The sequence below is a fragment of the Phodopus roborovskii genome, unplaced genomic scaffold (genome assembly GCF_943737965.1).
Source record: "Phodopus roborovskii unplaced genomic scaffold, PHOROB, whole genome shotgun sequence".
NCBI lineage: Eukaryota > Metazoa > Chordata > Mammalia > Rodentia > Cricetidae > Phodopus > Phodopus roborovskii.
In genome coordinates, this window is record NW_026126418.1 from 73021573 (window position 1) to 73040408 (window position 18836).

At 51.1% G+C, this 18836-nt stretch overlaps 1 protein-coding gene across 6 annotated transcripts in view; it reads left to right on the forward strand.

Moving 5' to 3' along the window:
* Nup214 (nucleoporin 214) overlaps nt 1-695 on the forward strand; it is an 83343-nt gene extending 82648 nt beyond the window's left edge. For all 6 annotated transcript variants that reach the window (XM_051185142.1, XM_051185144.1, XM_051185145.1 and 3 more), the window contains exons 35-36: nt 86-110; nt 427-695. In XM_051185142.1, the coding sequence (XP_051041099.1) occupies nt 86-110; nt 427-460 (59 nt within the window). In that variant the 3' untranslated portion in view covers nt 461-695. The remainder of the gene's footprint in view (nt 1-85; nt 111-426) is intronic.
* Nucleotides 696-18836: the final 18141 nt, after the last annotated feature.

Genomic DNA, 18836 nt, shown 5'->3' on the forward strand with positions numbered 1-18836 from the left:
AAGCTGGCACAGGACCAAACGGGAAGGATCCCCGGCTGCAGGACTGTAGGCTCAGTGTTGTGACCTCCTCCTTTGTGTTTTCCAGGATTCACCTTTGGATCGTCGAACTCGTAAGTGCTTTTCTCCTGGGTTGAGTCTGACCTTAATTCCTGCTTGGGCTTGTGTGCTCTGTGGTCTGCTTTCAGAGCTGTGCTGAAGTGCCAGGTTGAGCAGCTGGGCTGGGGGTTGGGGCTGTTGGTCTGCTGGGGGTCATGAAAAGCTAAGTAGCCTTCCAGTGGCAGGGCTGGGAGACACTGTCCTCGTTCCCCTGGTAGCACCCCCGGGTGGCCTCTGCGGCGGGCCAGGCGTGTGTGATGACCCTCTGCATGTCCTGCAAGGAGAGCAAGTGCAGTTGGAACCCCAGCTGACTCTCCGAACTTCCTACAGGTCTGTCCAGGGCTTTGGTGGCTGGAGAAGCTGAGCCAGTGTCCGCATCCCTTCAGGTTCCTGTGACACTGTGGACATCCCTCCACTCTCCAGAGCACACAGGAACAGGCTGTCAAACGAACTTTCTCACGGAAACACACACAGGAGGACACATTGGAGACCAAAGCACGGCGAAGCCTAAACTGCTCGTTTGCTCATTTCAGATTTTTACGCCGGGGTATTTTTTGTTTGTTATTTTTTTTCTCTGCTATTAAAGTGTTTGGGCTGGTTCTGTGTGCAATGTCTGTGGATTTATTCAGGTCACAGAGAACTTTCTGTGGGCTCTGTTCACTGTTGTTCCGGGTAGAGCCCTCCACGTGGGAAAGGTAGCATGTGGGGGACACCTTTCAGAGGGCCCACCTTCTTGTCTATCTGTCCTTTTTCTGTCAGTCTGGCTCCTCTGAGGGCCACTGCACAATTGGGAAGAGGCTTAGAGACTCACCCCCCCCCCCCCACATCATTGTTTCAGAAGCAGTGGTGCCTTTTCCCAGCCAGTTGTGCGGCAGGTATGGCAAGCAGACCAGTGGAACAGCAGCTGAGCCGCCTGTCACCTGCCACCTGCCACCGTCTCTGTTCCCGTCTGCCGTGCATTAGCTGCCAGTTCTTATGAGTGAGGCAGTGTGAGGAGACAGTCTTCATACCCAGCATGGTAGTTCACTGTTTGGGACCCATGAGTTGTGAAGGCACCACCAGCGGAGCACTGCAGTCTTGGAAAGAGTTTGCCAGGTGGCCTTGCCTGTACAATTCCATTCTCGTGCCACGCTTCTCTCTCTGGATGCATTATCCTTGAGGGCCTGGCATGCTCTGCTCCTTGGGCTGTGAACTCCCTGACAGGTGCTACCAAAGCCTCCCCTCTGCCGACGGTCTCGTCCTCTTTCAGGCCCACACCATGGCAGCGCGTCGTTCGGGTCAAGGGTAGAGGGAAGGAACCGTGGCTTGGGGTTCTGCAGACTGGAAAATCCTTTTCTGTAATACCCTAACGTCATGGCGCGGCCAGTGTGACTCCCACATCATAGTCTGCTCAGGCGTCCCCTTCCGACTCAGCCTTGGCCTCAGGCAGGGACTTAGTTCTTTGAGCCCCCGTCCTTACTCAGTAGGACATCAGGGATGGACCCTCACCGGCATGCTCAGTGGCTTCCTGTCATCTCCAGAAGAACCTATCTCAGTGCCCCCTGCTGGGGTCTGGCAACCCCTTCCTGAGCAGCCATCATCAGAGCCACAGCCTGGGATTAGGTACAGTGGCTGTGGGGACTGTCATCCTTCTCTGTTTGTGACCACAGACTTGTCAGCATGCTTCACTAGTGAGGGGCTCTGCCTCGTGTGAGGGAGCAGCTGGGACCTTTTGGTCCTGAGGAGTTGAAGCGCCAGTCGCCACTTGAGGCCCCTCTGCCCTGAAGCAGGCTGTCTCTCCATCGTTTGTTACTTTGCACACCAGGGTCTCGAGTCCAAGGGGACACCAGTTGTGATTGGGAAAGCAGAGAGCCAAGTAACCAGGAGACTAGTTCTATTCTGCTCTGGCATGTCATCCTGTTGACCCCCACCCACCCAAGCCATTCATCTGCCCTTCTGTTCCTCTACAGGCGCCTTTTTATAAATAGAAGCTAGTTCAGCCTAAACCCTTGACCTTAAATTCTCCACATTAATCCTCCACTGAGTTGGCATGTGACATCTCGACATAAGGCCATATCAGCTGTGCTCAGCCAGATAGCACCCCGCCACTCACTGTCTTCAGTGGCACAGGAGGAATGTGCTGCTGGTATCTGAGCCCCTCTGAACTCCTTTTTTGGGGTGGATTACAGTGGTAGGTAACTTGACAGCACCCCATGTTCCTTGAAGCCTGTCATGCTGGGCTGGGAATGCACAGTGGTTCTTGCCTGGGCCAGGACACACTGTAAGGGTCATACCTCAGTGATGGACCACAGCTGCCACATAGGCCCTGAAGGACGTCACCGTCTCGCCAGCTATGCTTCATGGAGCTTGGGAACGGAGGGAGAAAACAGTGTATGGGTCTCCTAAACTCTCAGTTGTGTTTTTTTGCTTTTCCAGATGTAAGATGAAGTTAGTGCTGAAGTTGGTCACTTGGGGTATAAAAGCCAGGTGTTGGGTTTCTCAGGGACAGACTCCCATTAACATGGTGACTCCTTCCCTGTACATGAGTTAATGGCTGGACCTGTCCCTTTTGCACTGTCCCATCCTTCCCTGTGTGTCCCAGGCCTTGCATCCTGCTTTGACTGGGTTTCTAGCATTGCAGAAAGGATGTGGAACGTGCAGACCAACTCAGCTCTGAGCCTCCCTGGCTGGTGCTTGGCCTGATCAGTGGTGCCTGAGGGCATTTGCACAGGGCCAGAACTCACTGGTATTCACTGCCATTCTTGTGCACAGGATCTTGTGTGACATTGAATTTGGTTCCAGAGTCTCAGTTTAGGGGGCAAATAGTGACTTCTACCCATTGATCAGCAGGCCCCCAAGAAGCACAGCACGCAGGGCCTTGGTGAGGGGCATTGTTGAAGCGGCACAGCCACGGTGGGCCCACCAGTCTGCCTAGAACGGGCAGGTTGTGAGAACAGGTGTGGCCGCAAGAGCAATAACATGAGAAGAGTCGGGGAGACAGACTAACTCCCTTGGCTGGAATTGCCAGCACCTACTTAAAGAAAAAATCTGACCACAAGTGGCTGAGTCGCCTCACCTCTCAGACTCTGTGAAGCGCCCTGACAGTAGAAAGGGCCTGCTGACCCTCACCCTGCCTGAAGCAGCTTCCTGCCACCCGTTCTCTGTCCTGTCACTCAGTCCTGTGTAACCCTAACCCCTTGGAGGAGCCCTCTCAGTTGGTTTTTCTCTCAGTACATTGGGTCCTTGCTTCCCACTTTTAACTCCTTGCACAGGACATCTCAGTCTTCCTCTTGAGCAGACAATGGCTCCTTACCCATTACAGTCATCATCAAAACCAGAGAGCCTTCAATCCCAGCATGGGGCTTGGAAACTGGTTGATAAGTGGGAGTTTGAGGACAGCCAGGGCCACATAGGGAGACCCTGTCTTGGGGAGGTGGGGGGAGACCTGGCGTCCCCTTGGACTCGAGACCCTGGTGTGCAAAGTAACAAACGATGGAGAGACAGCCTGCTTCAGGGCAGAGGGGCCTCAAGTGGCGACTGGCGCTTCAACTCCTCAGGACCAAAAGGTCCCAGCTGCTCCCTCACACGAGGCAGAGCCCCTCACTAGTGAAGCATGCTGACAAGTCTGTGGTCACAAACAGAGAAGGATGACAGTCCCCACAGCCACTGTACCTAATCCCAGGCTGTGGCTCTGATGATGGCTGCTCAGGAAGGGGTTGCCAGACCCCAGCAGGGGGCACTGAGATAGGTTCTTCTGGAGATGACAGGAAGCCACTGAGCATGCCGGTGAGGGTCCATCCCTGATGTCCTACTGAGTAAGGACGGGGGCTCAAAGAACTAAGTCCCTGCCTGAGGCCAAGGCTGAGTCGGAAGGGGACGCCTGAGCAGACTATGATGTGGGAGTCACACTGGCCGCGCCATGACGTTAGGGTATTACAGAAAAGGATTTTCCAGTCTGCAGAACCCCAAGCCACGGTTCCTTCCCTCTACCCTTGACCCGAACGATGCGCTGCCATGGTGTGGGCCTGAAAGAGGACGAGACCGTCGGGCAGAGGGGAGGCTTTGGTAGCACCTGTCAGGGAGTTCACAGCCCAAGGAGCAGAGCATGCCAGGCCCTCAAGGATAATGCATCCAGAGAGAGAAGCGTGGCACGAGAATGGAATTGTACAGGCAAGGCCACCTGGCAAACTTATCAAGCCTACGCCGTCGCAGAGGTCAAGCAGGCCTCTGTGCTCGAGTGGGCACGGGCTTGCTATACATAGATAGCCTCCATAGAAGCAGCTGGCTCCACAGCCTCAGCTGCCCAGTCTACTCTTCTTCCTTTGCTGTCTCTGGCTTGGACTTTTCCGAGTTCCATAAAGATCAGCCCACAGACACTTTTAGGCTGCAGTTGCTACTTTATCCTCTTTCAACTTATAAATAGAAGCCATCCACACCGAAGCCCTGACCGGAGACACTCAGCGTTGTTTGGGGGGTCCAGGGTTGGCAGCATCTGAGAATCTGCAAGGGTGGGGACTACAAGGCAAGAAGTCAGCAAATCTCAGGGTTACCCCTGTCCTGCTCCACAGTGTGGCCCTTCAGAGTCCGGGATCACAGACGCAGCTTTCATCCTGACCTCTGACCTCTTCGTGTGTTAGCTCTCCGTGTGGGTTAAAGGAACCTTGGGTGTCCGTGACCCCTCTTTCCAGGCCCTGTGGTCTAACCCTCCTCCTGCCTCATCCTGTCTAGCCCCAAAGGCTGGTCTAAACTGTCCCCTCCCATCTCAGGCTCTGCTGGTGCCTCGTACCTAGGGCTCAATATAGCTTTCAGCCTCTCCCAGAAGCCCCTTGGGCCACCTTCACAGCTCTGTCCTGTGCCCTAGCTGATAAGAGGCACACTGTGTTCTACTCTGTGTCCTTGGTTATTTGATTTATTCACCTACTGTCTCCTTGAGGTCCTGCCCTTATGAGTCAGCCTCATGAGGGCAGAAAGATTCTGGCCTTAATTGTCCCTAGTCCCTTGCAGTGCTGAACAGGGTAAAAAGCTAGGACTAACTCAAAAGTCACACCCCCAGTAGGTTCCTGGTTGGGGTGGGGTACTCTTAAGATAGTCTAGTGACCCTGAGACAGCCAACTGTGTTCTGCTTTTGGAGAGTCTGCCTTTAGGGAAATGTGAGCTCTCTGGGTGGAGCAGACAGCTTGTGTTGTGAGACTGAGCTAGAACCACGAGTTTCACCTGTTACGTGTCTCGGTGTCTTCCCCGGAGAAACCCAGGATGGAGCAAACCACTCCACCCTTGCCATGGACACACTCCCATAAAACCCCTTCCTCGTCTGCCCTCACTCTTTTTTAGCCTAGGAGGGTTCAAGGCTAGTCTGCAGGACAGGGTCCTTGCATCCTGTCCAGCCTTCAGGTCTTGGTTTCTGCAGGACAGAAGAGGGTCTGCTAAATCACCTACCACCAGATCAGCTCTCCATGCCGGTCCTACTGCAGCCACAGCTAGCCAGGACTGGCTTAAAACATTGAGTCCCTGGTTGACCGTGGCAAGTGGGGCTTCTCGAGCTGATGGAGCATCGTAATTAGCAGCAAAAGTCTCCCATCTTGAGTTCTTGGTTTTACATTGTTTTCACCCTTCCAGGAGAGGGAGATGGTAATATAATTATGCTGCAGAGACCTCTGCAAGAATGTTCCACAGTGCAGCCAGCATCCCGTACTCCCACAGACCCTGGAGCCAGCTGCCTGGAGCCCCGGCTTCTACTTATCAAACTGAATCCCTGTGCTGCAGGGAGCCCTGGGGTCCTTCCCACAGGGGTTTAACCCTTCCCAACATGCTCACCACTTGCTGTGGTCTTCATGGGTCCTCTTCTCTTGTTGGACCTCACTGAAAACAGAACTTACTACCCTGAGGTATTCAAGCCAAGTGGTGTCAGGCTCTTATACAGTTTTCTTTACAGCAATCATTCACACATGTTTGTGAATGTACTGTGTTTCTTGTGTGTGGCCCCCAACAGTCTACTATGATAACATGTACAATATGCACAGAGTCTGTCTGAACCACTTGGCCACATACCAGTCCTTTTCTCTCCGAGTGAGTTGCTAGCTGCAAAGATGGGGCTAGCCCACAAGAGAACCAAAGTTTACCTGTGTTTGAAGACCATACTGATCAACTCCTTACATACAGAAAGGACTCAACACAAAGATGGTTTGTCTCAGTCTAGCAAATGGCTCAAGCTAGCAAATAGTAGAGTAGGCCCCGGCCTGAATGGCCTCCTTGCTGTGTGATACTGGCCATTTATGTTCCCTGAGTCCATTTCATCTTTCATCAAAGGGGGCACAATTACACCTAAAAGAAATGAGAAGGCTTGTAGCATGATACCGTCACCAACAGTGGTAGCATGTGTTGCCAGCCTGAAAGCAGGGCAAAGGCCCCACTCTGGTCCTTTGAGATTCCTGCACAGGATGACGCCTGGATCGAGTCATTCATTGTAAGGAGTTCTGAGTCACTGAACTGTCTCACAGAACCATGCTTCAGCAGCAGAGCGCTCTGTTGTCCATCTCTGAAGGATAAGGAACACATGTACACTCTTGTGGGTCTACAAAAGTTGGTCTACAGTGAAGACCAGCCTAGAGGGCTGGGCTGTGGCCTAGAGAGCTGGGGTGTGGCCTAGAGGGCTGGGGTGTGGCCTAGAGGGCTGGGTGTGGTTCCGTTGAGAGTGGACATTCCTAGCACATATGAAACCTGAGTGCCGTATGTGCAGTACTACATACCAGGTCTTACAGCACAACATTAGGCAGGAGGGTCAGAAGTACAAGATTATCCTTGGCTATATAGCAGTTTGAGGCTAGTCTAGGGTACATTAGACCCTGTCTTTACTATGGAGCTCAGCCCTATTGAGATGGTGTCTTTTGCAATGTCCTTCCCGACAGCTCAGCTTGCTTATAAAGAGCAATCGGTAACCCAGTAACCATCCGGAAAGAGGAAGGCCCCAGGTCTGCCTAGTGGGTAACTCGGGGTAGTAGAGTCAGTCTAACCTAAAAGTTATATTTACTTTCCAATTGGATTCTTAGAAGTTTTGTCTTACTGCTGTACTGTCAAAAACAAATAGAGCATTCAGAATACAGCGGCTCAGCTGCCTGGGAACTGGAAACAGGACCTTGAGGATCAATCACTAAGTCATGGATGCTGGAACACTGGCACCTGGCTTTTCCCAGGGACTAGTCTTAAGAAGTATGAGAGGCAGAAAGCTCAAAGACAGAGCAACCTTGTCTACTCTTTGTTTGAACCCAGGGCCGCACACGTCAGACAGGCACTTTCCCACCGAGCTACATCCCCTGCTCAGTATAGTGCTTAACATTGCAGCCACACCTCAGCCAAGAGCGGCAAAATCACCCCTCCATGGACCAATCTGGAGACACAGGCCCTGCGATTGCACAAAGCTCCACAAGCCCCTCACAACCGGGAAATGCTCAGACATAGCAGGTGCTCATGGGAAAGTGGGGAATGTCTACGGAGAACTCTTAAATCCCTGTGGTGGTGGCATGAGGCTGTGGTGCAACTTCAACATTCAGGCTTCCAGGGCAAGAGGGTACCTGGCGAGGGCTGTGGTTCTGCAGTCTGGGGGGAGTCCGAGTGTTGGCAGCCGGCACCAGCACTGCCCCTGCGGATGAGGGTTAGTGGCTCCTGTAACGTAGCATTGCATTCTTGGACAACTGTTAGAATCACCATGCTCTATTATTATTATTATTAAAGTTTTTCCTCTAAGCCCTAGTTATTTCATTCAAATACAAATTTTTTCTCAATTTTTGGAGACAATCTCTTATTGTGTGCCTGCCCTTGACCTCAACCTTTCAAGGGTTGGGATGACAGCTATGTTTTTTGTTGTTGATTTGTTTTCTAGACAGGGTCTCTCCATGTTGCCCTGGCTGTCCTGGAACTCACTCTGTAGACCAGGCTGGCCTCAAACTCAGAGATCCACCTGGCTAAGCCTCAAAAGTGCTGGGATTAAAGGTGTGCACCACTACCACCAGCTACCTAGATTATTTCTAATTTAGCTTTCTTCTGGAAAATCTGGGGGATACTGGTCCATAAACTGTTTCTTCGGTGAGGTGAGCTGTATTCACCCTTTTCCAGCAAGATGGTTTATTGAGAGAGTGGTCTGCCCTCTTGCAGGAGGATCATTGACTTCAGACCCAAGAGGGAAAGGAGGGGAGTCCTGCAGTTGCTGAGGTTACAGCTCTGGAGAAAATTCCAGACTACGGTGCCGGGAAGGGGACAGGTGGAGCCCAGCAGCCTGGCTGGGTTCATAAGCAGAGTCCTGGAGAGGACAGCTCACACGGAACACGGTATCTGCCCAGCCCCCACACAATCAGCTAAGGGCTGGTCAGCGCATGCAGGAGAGAGAGGAAAGGTGACTAGAGGGACAGATCTTCACCTCTCTCTAACCAGACTGGCAGAGCTACCAACTCCCTCCCCACTGAGTACAGACTCAGGTTTGCTCAGCAGCTAGGCAGGGGCCAGTCTTACACAGCATGCCACTCAGTCTCAAAGGACCTTCAAAGCAAGACACAAGTGAATCAAACTAAACTGGGCTGTGAGTATGGTTTGCAGAGTGCTTGCCTGGTGAACCAAGGTCTGGGTTCAGGCCCAGCACCACACATACTCGGCATGATTGCATCCCTGTAATCCGGGCACTTGGGATGGAAGCAGCTATGGTCAAACTCAGCCACACAGTGAGAGAATCAAGACCAGCCTGGGCAACATGAGACCCTGTCAAGAAAGAAAAGGAAGGAAAATATATATATAAAGAAAGCAAGCAAAAGAGTCCAGAACTAAATGTAAGAACATTATGGGAATACAAAAAGAAGGCCTACGAGCTGGTCAGAGGTGGCACACGCCTTTAATCCCAGCACTCAGGAGGCAGAGGCAGGTGGACCTATGTGAATTTGTGGTCAGCCTGGCCTACAAAGCAAGTTCCAGGATAGGCAGGACTGTTACACAGAGAAACCCTATCTTGAAAACAAAAACAAAAACAACCTACTATGTAACTTGGTAAACTTCACAGTGTCTAGCACCAGACAGACCAGAAATTATCCAGGGTTCAAAGCAAGAGATACACATTTTCTATAAGGAAAACAAAAAACATTGTTACAGTTGAAACTCTGTGCTTGCAGGAACAGTAGAATCAAGTTTTTCTTCAGGCCTAACATGACAACAGGATCGCAAAGCAAAATTGCCTTAATGGCTCACAGCACAACTTCCTCCACGGCTGCTAAGGCAGTACCTACAAGGTTTATAGCTAACCACATTAACTAAACTCTCACAGAGCTGTCTTAGACGTTAGAATGGGAGGCTGGGTGTGGTGCACATGCCTGTAATCCCAGCTATTAGGGAGGCTGATGTAGAAGGGTCCAAGTTTGAAGTCTGCCTGGACTATGTACTGAGCTTGAGGCTAGCCTGGGCATAATGAGGGAGGGGGGCTGGGGTATACATGTCTAATCAGTAAAGTGCCTATTGTACACAGAGTGCTGGCTTCCATCCCCATCACCACCAAAAAAGAAGGAGTGGAGGAGGAAGAGAGGGAGGGAGGGAAGGAGGGACAGAGAGAAGGAGAGAGGGAGGGAGGGAGGGAGGGGAAAGGGGGAAGAGGAAGGGCCAAGAGGGGGAGAGGGAGAGGGAGGGAGGGAAGGGAGGGAGGCAAAAGAAAATGAAAGCCATAATAGGCAGAAACAAAATCAGAGCAGAACTCATTAAGCCAGAAAAAACACAAGACAAAAGAGAATAATTATCAAAGCCCAAAACCTAGATCCATGAGGAAAACAATGGATAAACTCTAGCCAAGATGGCTCGGAGAAATAAACAAGGAGATGAGACTCAGGAATGTCCTTATGCCAAAAAAATCCAAGAACTTTGATAAAACACTTGCGTTCCTTAAAAATACACAAACTAGAACAATTCACTCAAAAACTACTCACCTTAGACTTGCTAAGGAAATTCAATTTATCGCCAAAACCTCCTAGAAAGGCCCAAGCCCAAATGGCTTCCCTGGTAAATCTAGCCAGATGTTGAAGGAAAAAATGAAATCAGTTATAGACTCTTCCAGAATACCAAAGATGCCACACAAATCTCAAGGCCTATGTAAAAGTTCTTCAGAAAATGTTAGGAGTTGCTGGGCATGGTGGCGCCTTTCTTTAATCCCACTTGGAAAACCGATAGCAAAAGGCTTCAGTTCCTGCCAAACTGACCGACAGATTCTGGACATCCGAACAAGAATTTTTTTTTTTTTTTGAAACAGGGTCTCTTTATGTAGCCCTGGCTAGCCTAGAAGTTTCTATTTACCAGACTGACCTTGGACTCACAGAGCTCCATCGGCTTCTGCTTCCTGAGTGAACCACTACTTGATTTGGAGACTTTCTGGAATGACAACTCTGGGACTGAATGCTCGGCTTTGGTGTCCAGCAAAGATAAGATGCACAGAGCAAAACAGTGATGCGCATGGACGGCCCAGTGTGATGGCGCACACCTTTAATCCCAGCACTGTGGAGGCAAAGGCAGGTGGATCTCTATGAGTTCAAGGCCAGCCTGGTCCACAGAGTTAGTTCCAGGACAGACAGGGCTACACAGACAAACCCTGTCTCAAAGAAAAAAAAAATCATTAGATAAGATACTCTCGCACTTCTATATGAATGTCTAAAATTAAGAAGGCTGGCATGGGGAAGTGGTTGATGAGTATCAGGGTCTATGGCACAAGATTATGGTCACATAGCTATGGCAGGCAGCTGCACACACAGCAACGGTGTGTAATAATGGCCCACATATTTCAAAGAGCTGGAAGAAAGGATTTTGAATGTTTCTACCAGAAATAAATGATCCATATTAGAGGGCATGTACATGCGCCACCTGAGTTGAACATGCTGTGGACAAATGTGTGAGAACTCCGTGTGGTGCCTGTGGTGGTTACCAGTGATCAGATCACCAACTTGATAGGCTCTAGAATTGTAGGAGGTTTGACTCTGGGCATGTTGGTTAAAGATTATCTTGATTAGGTTATTGCCTTAAAAGCATGTGGTACCTTCCTCTAGGTACCTGTTCTGGGGGCATAAAAAGGAGGAAAGCAAGCAGAGGAACAGCATCCACAGCTCTGCTTCCTGGCTGTGGCCACTGGGCGCAGCCCTGCTACCATGCCTTCCAGCTATGACACTTATCAACCCTCCATCAAATGGCTTTTTCAGGGTCTGTTTCAGCAGCAGGAAAAGCAATGCAATGTTTAGGTTCCTATGCATCTGCTAAGGTTTCCTACATTAGAAAAGGGGGCTGGAGAAATGGCTACTAGAGTAAAGGGGCTTGCCAGGCCAGCGTGAGGACTGTTTGTCGCCAGTGCCCCCATAAAGAGCCAGGTGTGATTGTGTGCTGTTATCCCAGAAGTAAGGAGATAGAGACTGGTGGATCCCTGTGGCTCCAAGGTCAAGCAGCAAAGTACATTAGTGAGTCTCGAGTCCCAGTGACAGACATTGTCTTAACAAGATGAGCTGTTCCTGAGGAAACACACACACACACACACACACACACACACACACATTTTCATTTTAAACTAAGCATTTGTCAAATCTGTGTTGCTGACTGAAATATAGAATGGTCCAACCACTTTGGAGAGCCCTGTTCCTCTCTTTAAAGCTTACACACACAACTGTCCCAGGCTCAGCCACTGTACTCCCAGGAGAACGCACTGTGTGCATCTCAAGCCTTCATAATAATTCAACTGCCACAGCCTCAGAATGAATGAAGCCTTGCTGTCAACAACCACTGAGCAAAGGGGCCACAGTGGTGAAGCACACTTGCTGTTCTGGAGGTGACCAAGCCACGTAGTGGCTTGCAACCATCCATAACTAGTTCTAGGGGATCCCAGTAAGCCCTCTCCTGACTTCCGTGGGCAGCAGGAACACAATTAGTGCACAGACACACATGTGCAAACACATAAAGATAAAAAATTGAATCTTAAAAAAATTATAGTGAACAAATACAGTAACTGTGGCATAGTCTGGCAGCGAGGGATGGTGTATACAGCCTTGTCAGCAGATACAGACAGTATCACATGACTTGAAGGAAGGAAGCCAGACAAAAAAAAAGTACATGCTGTTTGGCTATACAAATCTAGAAAAGACAAATACATTGTAGTAATAAGTCAGGATTGTGGGTGCTAGGGAGATGGTAGAGGCAGAGAAGGGCAGGAGGGAAGATTGATAATGGCTAAAAGGAACATGTGTGTGTGTGTATGTGTGTGTGTGTAAGCATGCAGTGCCCACAGAGGCCAGAAGATGGTGTTGGAGCTCCTGGAGCTGGAGTTACAGGTAGTTATGAGCTGCCCAGCATGGGTGCTAGGGATGAAACTCTGGGAAGCTGTTTTTTTTTTTTTTTGTTTTGTTTTGTTTTTTTTTTGTTTTTTAAAGAGCAACATGGCCTCTCTGCTACTTTAAGCAATTCTAATAAGATTAGTAAGATTCCAGATGATTAGGGCCACATGTGCCATTCATTCTAAGAGAATCAGGGAATACATCTCTTCCACTGTCTCCATGCAGCAAGAGCGATGCCCTGTGTCCTGGGGTTCAGCAAGGTGGGATTCACAGGAGCAACCAGCTTTCTGGACCCTACAGCTTGGATCTTATGGACCTAACAGGAATATGCTTTCTCTTTGGAAACATGGTCCCTCCATGGATGGTGAAGTGTCTTGTAGGTAGGATCAGGAATTTCTGGGTTCTCTGGCCTACCAGCCCCATAGCTACAGCTCCCATGAGATGCCTAGCTCTCATGAGGAAGACTGGCATGCTGTGTGCTGCTCTCTCAATCAGAGGGCAAGGGCTCTGTGGACAGGCAGGAGTGTAGAGGGACTTGGCAGAGAGTCGCTACAGGAGCCAGGCAACTGCCCTGCCTCACCTTCATAGGAAGTAGTAGGTTGTTAACAGGAAATCCCTCAGCCTCATACCTAACGACATCCACAGTCTTGGTTAACCACTTGGTCTGATGGGCTGCAGTGATAACTGGTGTCTAGGCGCAGGCACCCTGCCACCAGGCGGATAACCTCTGCCTACTACATAATTGCTCAGTGTGCAGACACATAGTGCCCCCCCAAGGGAATCCTTTTTCGACTCTGACAGCTAGATTAGAGCTAGATTAGAGCCACTCACAGGGACTACCATGTGGGGTCTCCATTCCCTACCACACCTTGATGATGAGCCACATCAATATCAAAAGAATCAGGAACACCCAGGTTTATGCCTGTAAACGTTCACCCCAAAGGTATCATGAAACACCTCAAAAGTGAGTGAAGTCCAGGTTGCCATGGCACCCAGCAGATACTCCCCTGCCCACACCCCAGCACCCTGCCTGTACACAGGATGAATGCTCTAAGAGCCCTGTCAATCACGAAACCTGCCTGGCCTGGCCTGGCCTGGGTGGGAAGGCTGACCAGGTGTGCACGTCTCCAGTCTGAGGAGACCAGACAAGTGTGATTGCCTCACCAGCCCTCACTCAGCAAGACAAGCAGCGGCCAGGAATAGCCCCGGGCGTCTGCTGCTGTCCCCAGAGATCCACCTTTCACCAGTCTGGTTTAAAATGTCACCTGATAAAGTACAAACCAAAGCCAGAACTGGGGTAGAGATAATCCTGTCTCTGCATTCCCAGCCATCATGTCTGGGGACCAAGTGGACAGGGCTGCACCCAGACAGCAAATGGGTTGGCTTTTGGCAGGACCCAGAGTGATCAGAAGCTTGTTTCTCTGGACACAGCCTAGAAGCAAAGTACATACATGCACACACCTGCTCCTTCTGGGAACAGTGGCACACACCTATCCTCTCAGCACTCAGGACTGAGGCAGGAGGATTGCTGTAAGTTCGAGGCCAGTCTGTGATATATATGGAATCCCAGGCCAATCGGAGAACAAGGTGAAAGTTCTGTCAAGGCACAGATGTTCCCAGTATAAAAGGGTTAGTAAGCATCATGCCCAACCTTCCATGCAAGGCTCGGGCTGCATCCGGGAGGCAAAGGGCAGGTGGAGGCCTTCTGAAGCCTCCCAGCCCGGTGACTTTCTCAGGGCCACTTTCTTCCCTGAGAAAGGGAAAAGGCTCTTGTGATTCACAGGCAGGAAGGGGTGGGCGCTGGGGCCATGCAAGGCTACAAAGACTATGGGCTGTGGGGCTTCCCTGTGGCTGTTGTATAATGAATGACTTGGTACACACACACACACACACACACACAAAGGACACATGGAGGCCAGTGGTCAACCTCAAGTGTGGTTCCTCAGGAGCCATCCACCCTAATTTTTGTTTTGTTTTCTTTTGTTTTCACAGGTCCTTATTCTTATGTGGCAAGCACATTGCCACTGCCTCTCCACCATCCCCTAATGGGCACTTTGGGGGGGGTGCTGGGACCTATTTCCACCTCCAGGGCCTGGACCCCAACCAGATGGGAGCCAGTGTCTGTGGAGGACCCCGGGGGCACTGAGGGCCAGGGAACACAAAGCCACAGAACACACCATAGCTTCGAGAAATGTCTGCAGGCCTGAGGGTTCCACTGCAGCCCCCAGCAACAGTTGTCCCACTGGGACCTGGCTGCATTTCCTTTGTGGCCTCATGGCTGATCTCTGATGAGTTTCTGGGATAGCAGCAGAGCAGAGGCTGGGCAGCTGTCACAGCAGCAGGCAGGCAGAGGGTCACTAAGCACCTGCTTCCCAGAAATGCTCAGCGGTGGGCTCGCCCGTTCCAGACACTTGGCTCCAGGCCTGGGGTCCTGGAGGGGACCCTGCCCCCACCTGTCTGAGACTCCTCTCTCTCAGCCTAGCCTGGACTTCTGAATTTGGGCTTTCACTGAGCCATCAGATGCCACTTGACTCCTTGCATGTTCCACTCCCCAAACTTGAGCAGCAAAGCTGGCTTCCTGAGCAATTTGGTTCTGGCCTTTGTGATATGATGAGCTTCTCTTTTGATGTATACACGAATGTGGATACAGGCACGTGCACACACACAAAACCACAAAAACCAGAGCCCCTTGCACACAATACTCAGGAGCTAATTCCACGATCAAAACCAAACTCTGACACAGGCACTACCCATGAGCCATCTGGGTGGAGAGTCCCAGAGAAACCCATGATGCAACTTCCTGCTTTAGTGTCTCAGCCTCAAGAGCAGATACAGCATACTCACATACTGTTGGTGCCACAATGTAAAGAACCCAGAGAAGCCATGCCAAAGGCCTAGATGGGTGAATGGGGGTTCCCTGTCCCTCATAGCACTACAGAGGCCACACCCACCCTGGGGAGCCTGCAGGTGAAGAAAGCCCCTCTTGGAAACCTGCTTTTTATGGGAAGTGAGGTGGGGAGAAAGGCGGTTTGTGCCTGAGGACCCTAGATGGAGGGTGTGCTACAAGCTAAGAACTTTCTTAATAAAAACTAACAATTATTTGGCACCAAGTTAGGCCCATAGTCATCTGCTCTGGCTGAACGTGTAGTGGTCAGTGACTCAGGCCAGGAGTGAAATCTTGGCTCTACCTCTTCTAAGACATGAGGTCTGTCAGTTCACTCACCCCCACACCCCCACACACACTCCCTGCTTCCTTATCCATAAGATAGGGAAGCCCCGGGGACCATCATGGTGGGTTCACTCTAGCATCAGAGTCCAATTTGTTATTCACACCAGCCGGCAGGCCGTGCCCAAGAGCCCCTTTCCACAAAGGTTTCATCCAAGTGCACACAAGTGACCTTGCAGCAGGCGTCCACTGTCAGGACACAGGCACTCACCCCACAAACCTTCCATACAGACTTTCCAATGGGGTTGCAGCTTCCTCCTGGTATACCAGACCTACTTGGCCTCTTCACTAGCTAGGGAAGGGACAGGTGTATAGCCATGCGACCCACCTTGTCCTGTATGTTTCTACATAGGGAAATTGCAGGTCCATGAGTAACTTGAATAAGGACCTGATCTAAATAAACACTTGTCACCCTTGATACACAGTTCTACTTGTTCTAAAAAAAAAAAAAAAATTAAGTTGGAGGGTTAGGTGTGGTGGTACACACCTTTAATCCCAGCACTCAGGAGGCAGAGGCAGGTGGACTGCTATGACTTTGAGACCAGTTTGGATTTCCCGTGGCCATTTCCAGTCCTATCAGGGATATAATGATAACCTCTATCAAAAATAAATAGATAAAGCTGGGGCTAGGGAGAGGGCTTAGTCGAGTGCACAAGCTGAAGGACTAGAGGTTGATTCTCAGAACCCAGGTAAAAGCCACACACAATGGTATAAGCCTGTGACCCCAGCACTGGAGCCACTAAGTCCTACTGGGCAACCAATCTAACCTACTGGTAAGTTACAGATTCACCAAGACTGTCTCAAAACTAAGGTAGAGAGCCCCAGAAGGCATTGACCTCTGGTCTCCACACAGAAACATGTGTGTACACAGGAGTGCTTATGTGCACGTATACACCACACACACACACACAAACACACACACAGAGAGACACACACAGAGAGAAAGACAGAGAGGAAAAACCAAAGCTGCCCCAAGTCTACTCTTGTCCAGGGACACTTGTCAGGAATATTTCTGCAATCCTAACCCAGTCCCCAATAAAAACAGGACTGTAAGGAAGCGCAGGTAGAGACCGCATCTTCCAGCACTTAATGCGGGAACCACAGCTGCACAGCATCTCCCCAAATACGCTCACCCTGGCCAGCCACCGTGAGCCTGAGACCCCACTTCACCACCACCAGAACCAGAGGTGCTTTAAAATTAATTTTATTTCTCTTTATATCTTTTATTTTAAACTTTAAAAAAAAGGTTCATTTGACATTGTCTTCAAGAGTCTCGAGCCTGCTGGTAAGTGCACACATGGGCTGTGTTCACAGTATCTCAATGACCAAGTACAGTTGGTGCTTATTGCTGGAAAGGGTGAGTATCCGTGCCTGGGAAGGCATGGGTGTGAGGGACAGCAGGAGAAGGATGGGGACCCCAGAAAGCCTGGGGTCCGTCTGCAACAGGAGGCAATGGGCTGAGGAGGCCAGCCCAAGAGAAGCCTCTCTGGGAGTCTCCTCGGCCCTGTCTGGGGCCAGCAGGAGAGTAGAGACAAAGGGTATCCAGAGAAGCCAGGTGGGCAAAGTCAGGCATGCAGTGAGGAGGGATCTGAGGAATTATCTAGAGCAGTTCAGGCCACCCTTAATATCATTCCTATCCCCCAGCCCCACGTCCAGGAAGACACCCTTAGTGACCACCCAGCTCAGGACAAGGGCTAGCCTCCACCCTCAGGACAAGGGCTAGCCTCCACCCTTGCCAGAGCCCATCTCCTTTCTGCAGGGCAAGGAAATCCTAAGAGCAGAGGGAGCCTTTCCCGAAGGGCCAGTACTGTCCTAGAGTGCAGGGCTGGGACCCCATGGCTCTCCCAGCTAAGGTGACAGCCTCCACACACACAAAGGGAAGGTTCCAGGGGAGGTGCAGCCATGATAAGTGGCTCTCCAGCACCCACTGAGTCATCTGCTCAGCGCACTGTACTCTGGGTGACTACAGCCCCAGCTCTCGTGGCCTGAGAATGACCGGACAGTAAGCACCCCTAAAGGAAATACATCACAAGTGTAGGGACAGAGCTGGGATCTAGCCGTGTCCTCCCACGCTGTCACCACAACTCTACAGGTGGCTCAGCAGCAGCAAAAACATTTACTTTTCTTGGGACGGGTTTCTGTGCTTATTACTGGTTGGAATCTAGTGATGCAGTTGCTGGCATGCTTAAAGGAATGTCCCTCAAGCAGGCAAAGCAGACATTTCTAGAAACCTTGGCATCACTCAGGGCCAAGTTCCAGGGCTCCAGAAGGCAGACCCCCAAGACTGGCTACCATGTGTTGAAACAGCTTCACAAGCTACCTCTCAAGCATGGGGCTCTGCAGCCCCCACCTGGCCTTCCTTCTTCAACAAGAAACGGGGTCAGCTGACTGTTCCCCGACCTCCCCACCCCTGGAGCACCTACGATGGGGAGGGGAGGGGCCCAAGCACCCTCCAACTGGCACTCAGAGCCTACCTATCTGCAGCCCACCCCCAGAGAATCTGGGAGCCGCTTCCCCTGAGAATGAACCAGAAGCCCCTATCAAGGCTTCTTTACAGTGTGCTAGCCGATGGGCAGCCCGGGGTACTGGAACCCCAGATTCAAGTGTGACGATGCAAGTCAGGAGGAAAGGGCACAGCTTCTTTACCTTAAAACAGCTGGGGCTGTCCAGATTTAGTGGCAATGTCCCCAACCCCACCCCACCCCACCCCACCCTGCCAGGCATTTGGGACCAAGATAAATGGAAGAGAAAAAGCCACATACTTAGGGGCAGGCTCTGGAGACAGCAAAGGTCAAAGTTCCCTAGCCTGACCTGCCCCTTCCTTCGGCCAGAGTACCCCCACCAGGCAAGTTAAGGCTACTGAGGAGAGAGTGGGGGCCAGGGGTCTAAGCTCAGCTGGCTCCCCTGGCAGGTATTAGGGAGGGGTTCTACTGGGGTGGAGAAGGGGCTCTAGGCAGAGTCTGTAGTTTTGATTCTGCCAAAACAACATAATAAAACAGCTGGCTTTAGACTTGAGTCCCCACTCCTGCCCCTCACCAAGACACCCAGGAGGAGGAGCTAGGTGAGCCTCCCTCTGGGCCTGCCCCTCTCTCCCTCTGCAGCAGAAGGGAGGGCCTGCAGGGAAGATGCCCATGACCCTTCCTTTCCTCTTCTCCTTTAAATTCAGCTTAAGGCAAAAGTTTGGCAAAGCAAGTCTACATAAGGCCGCA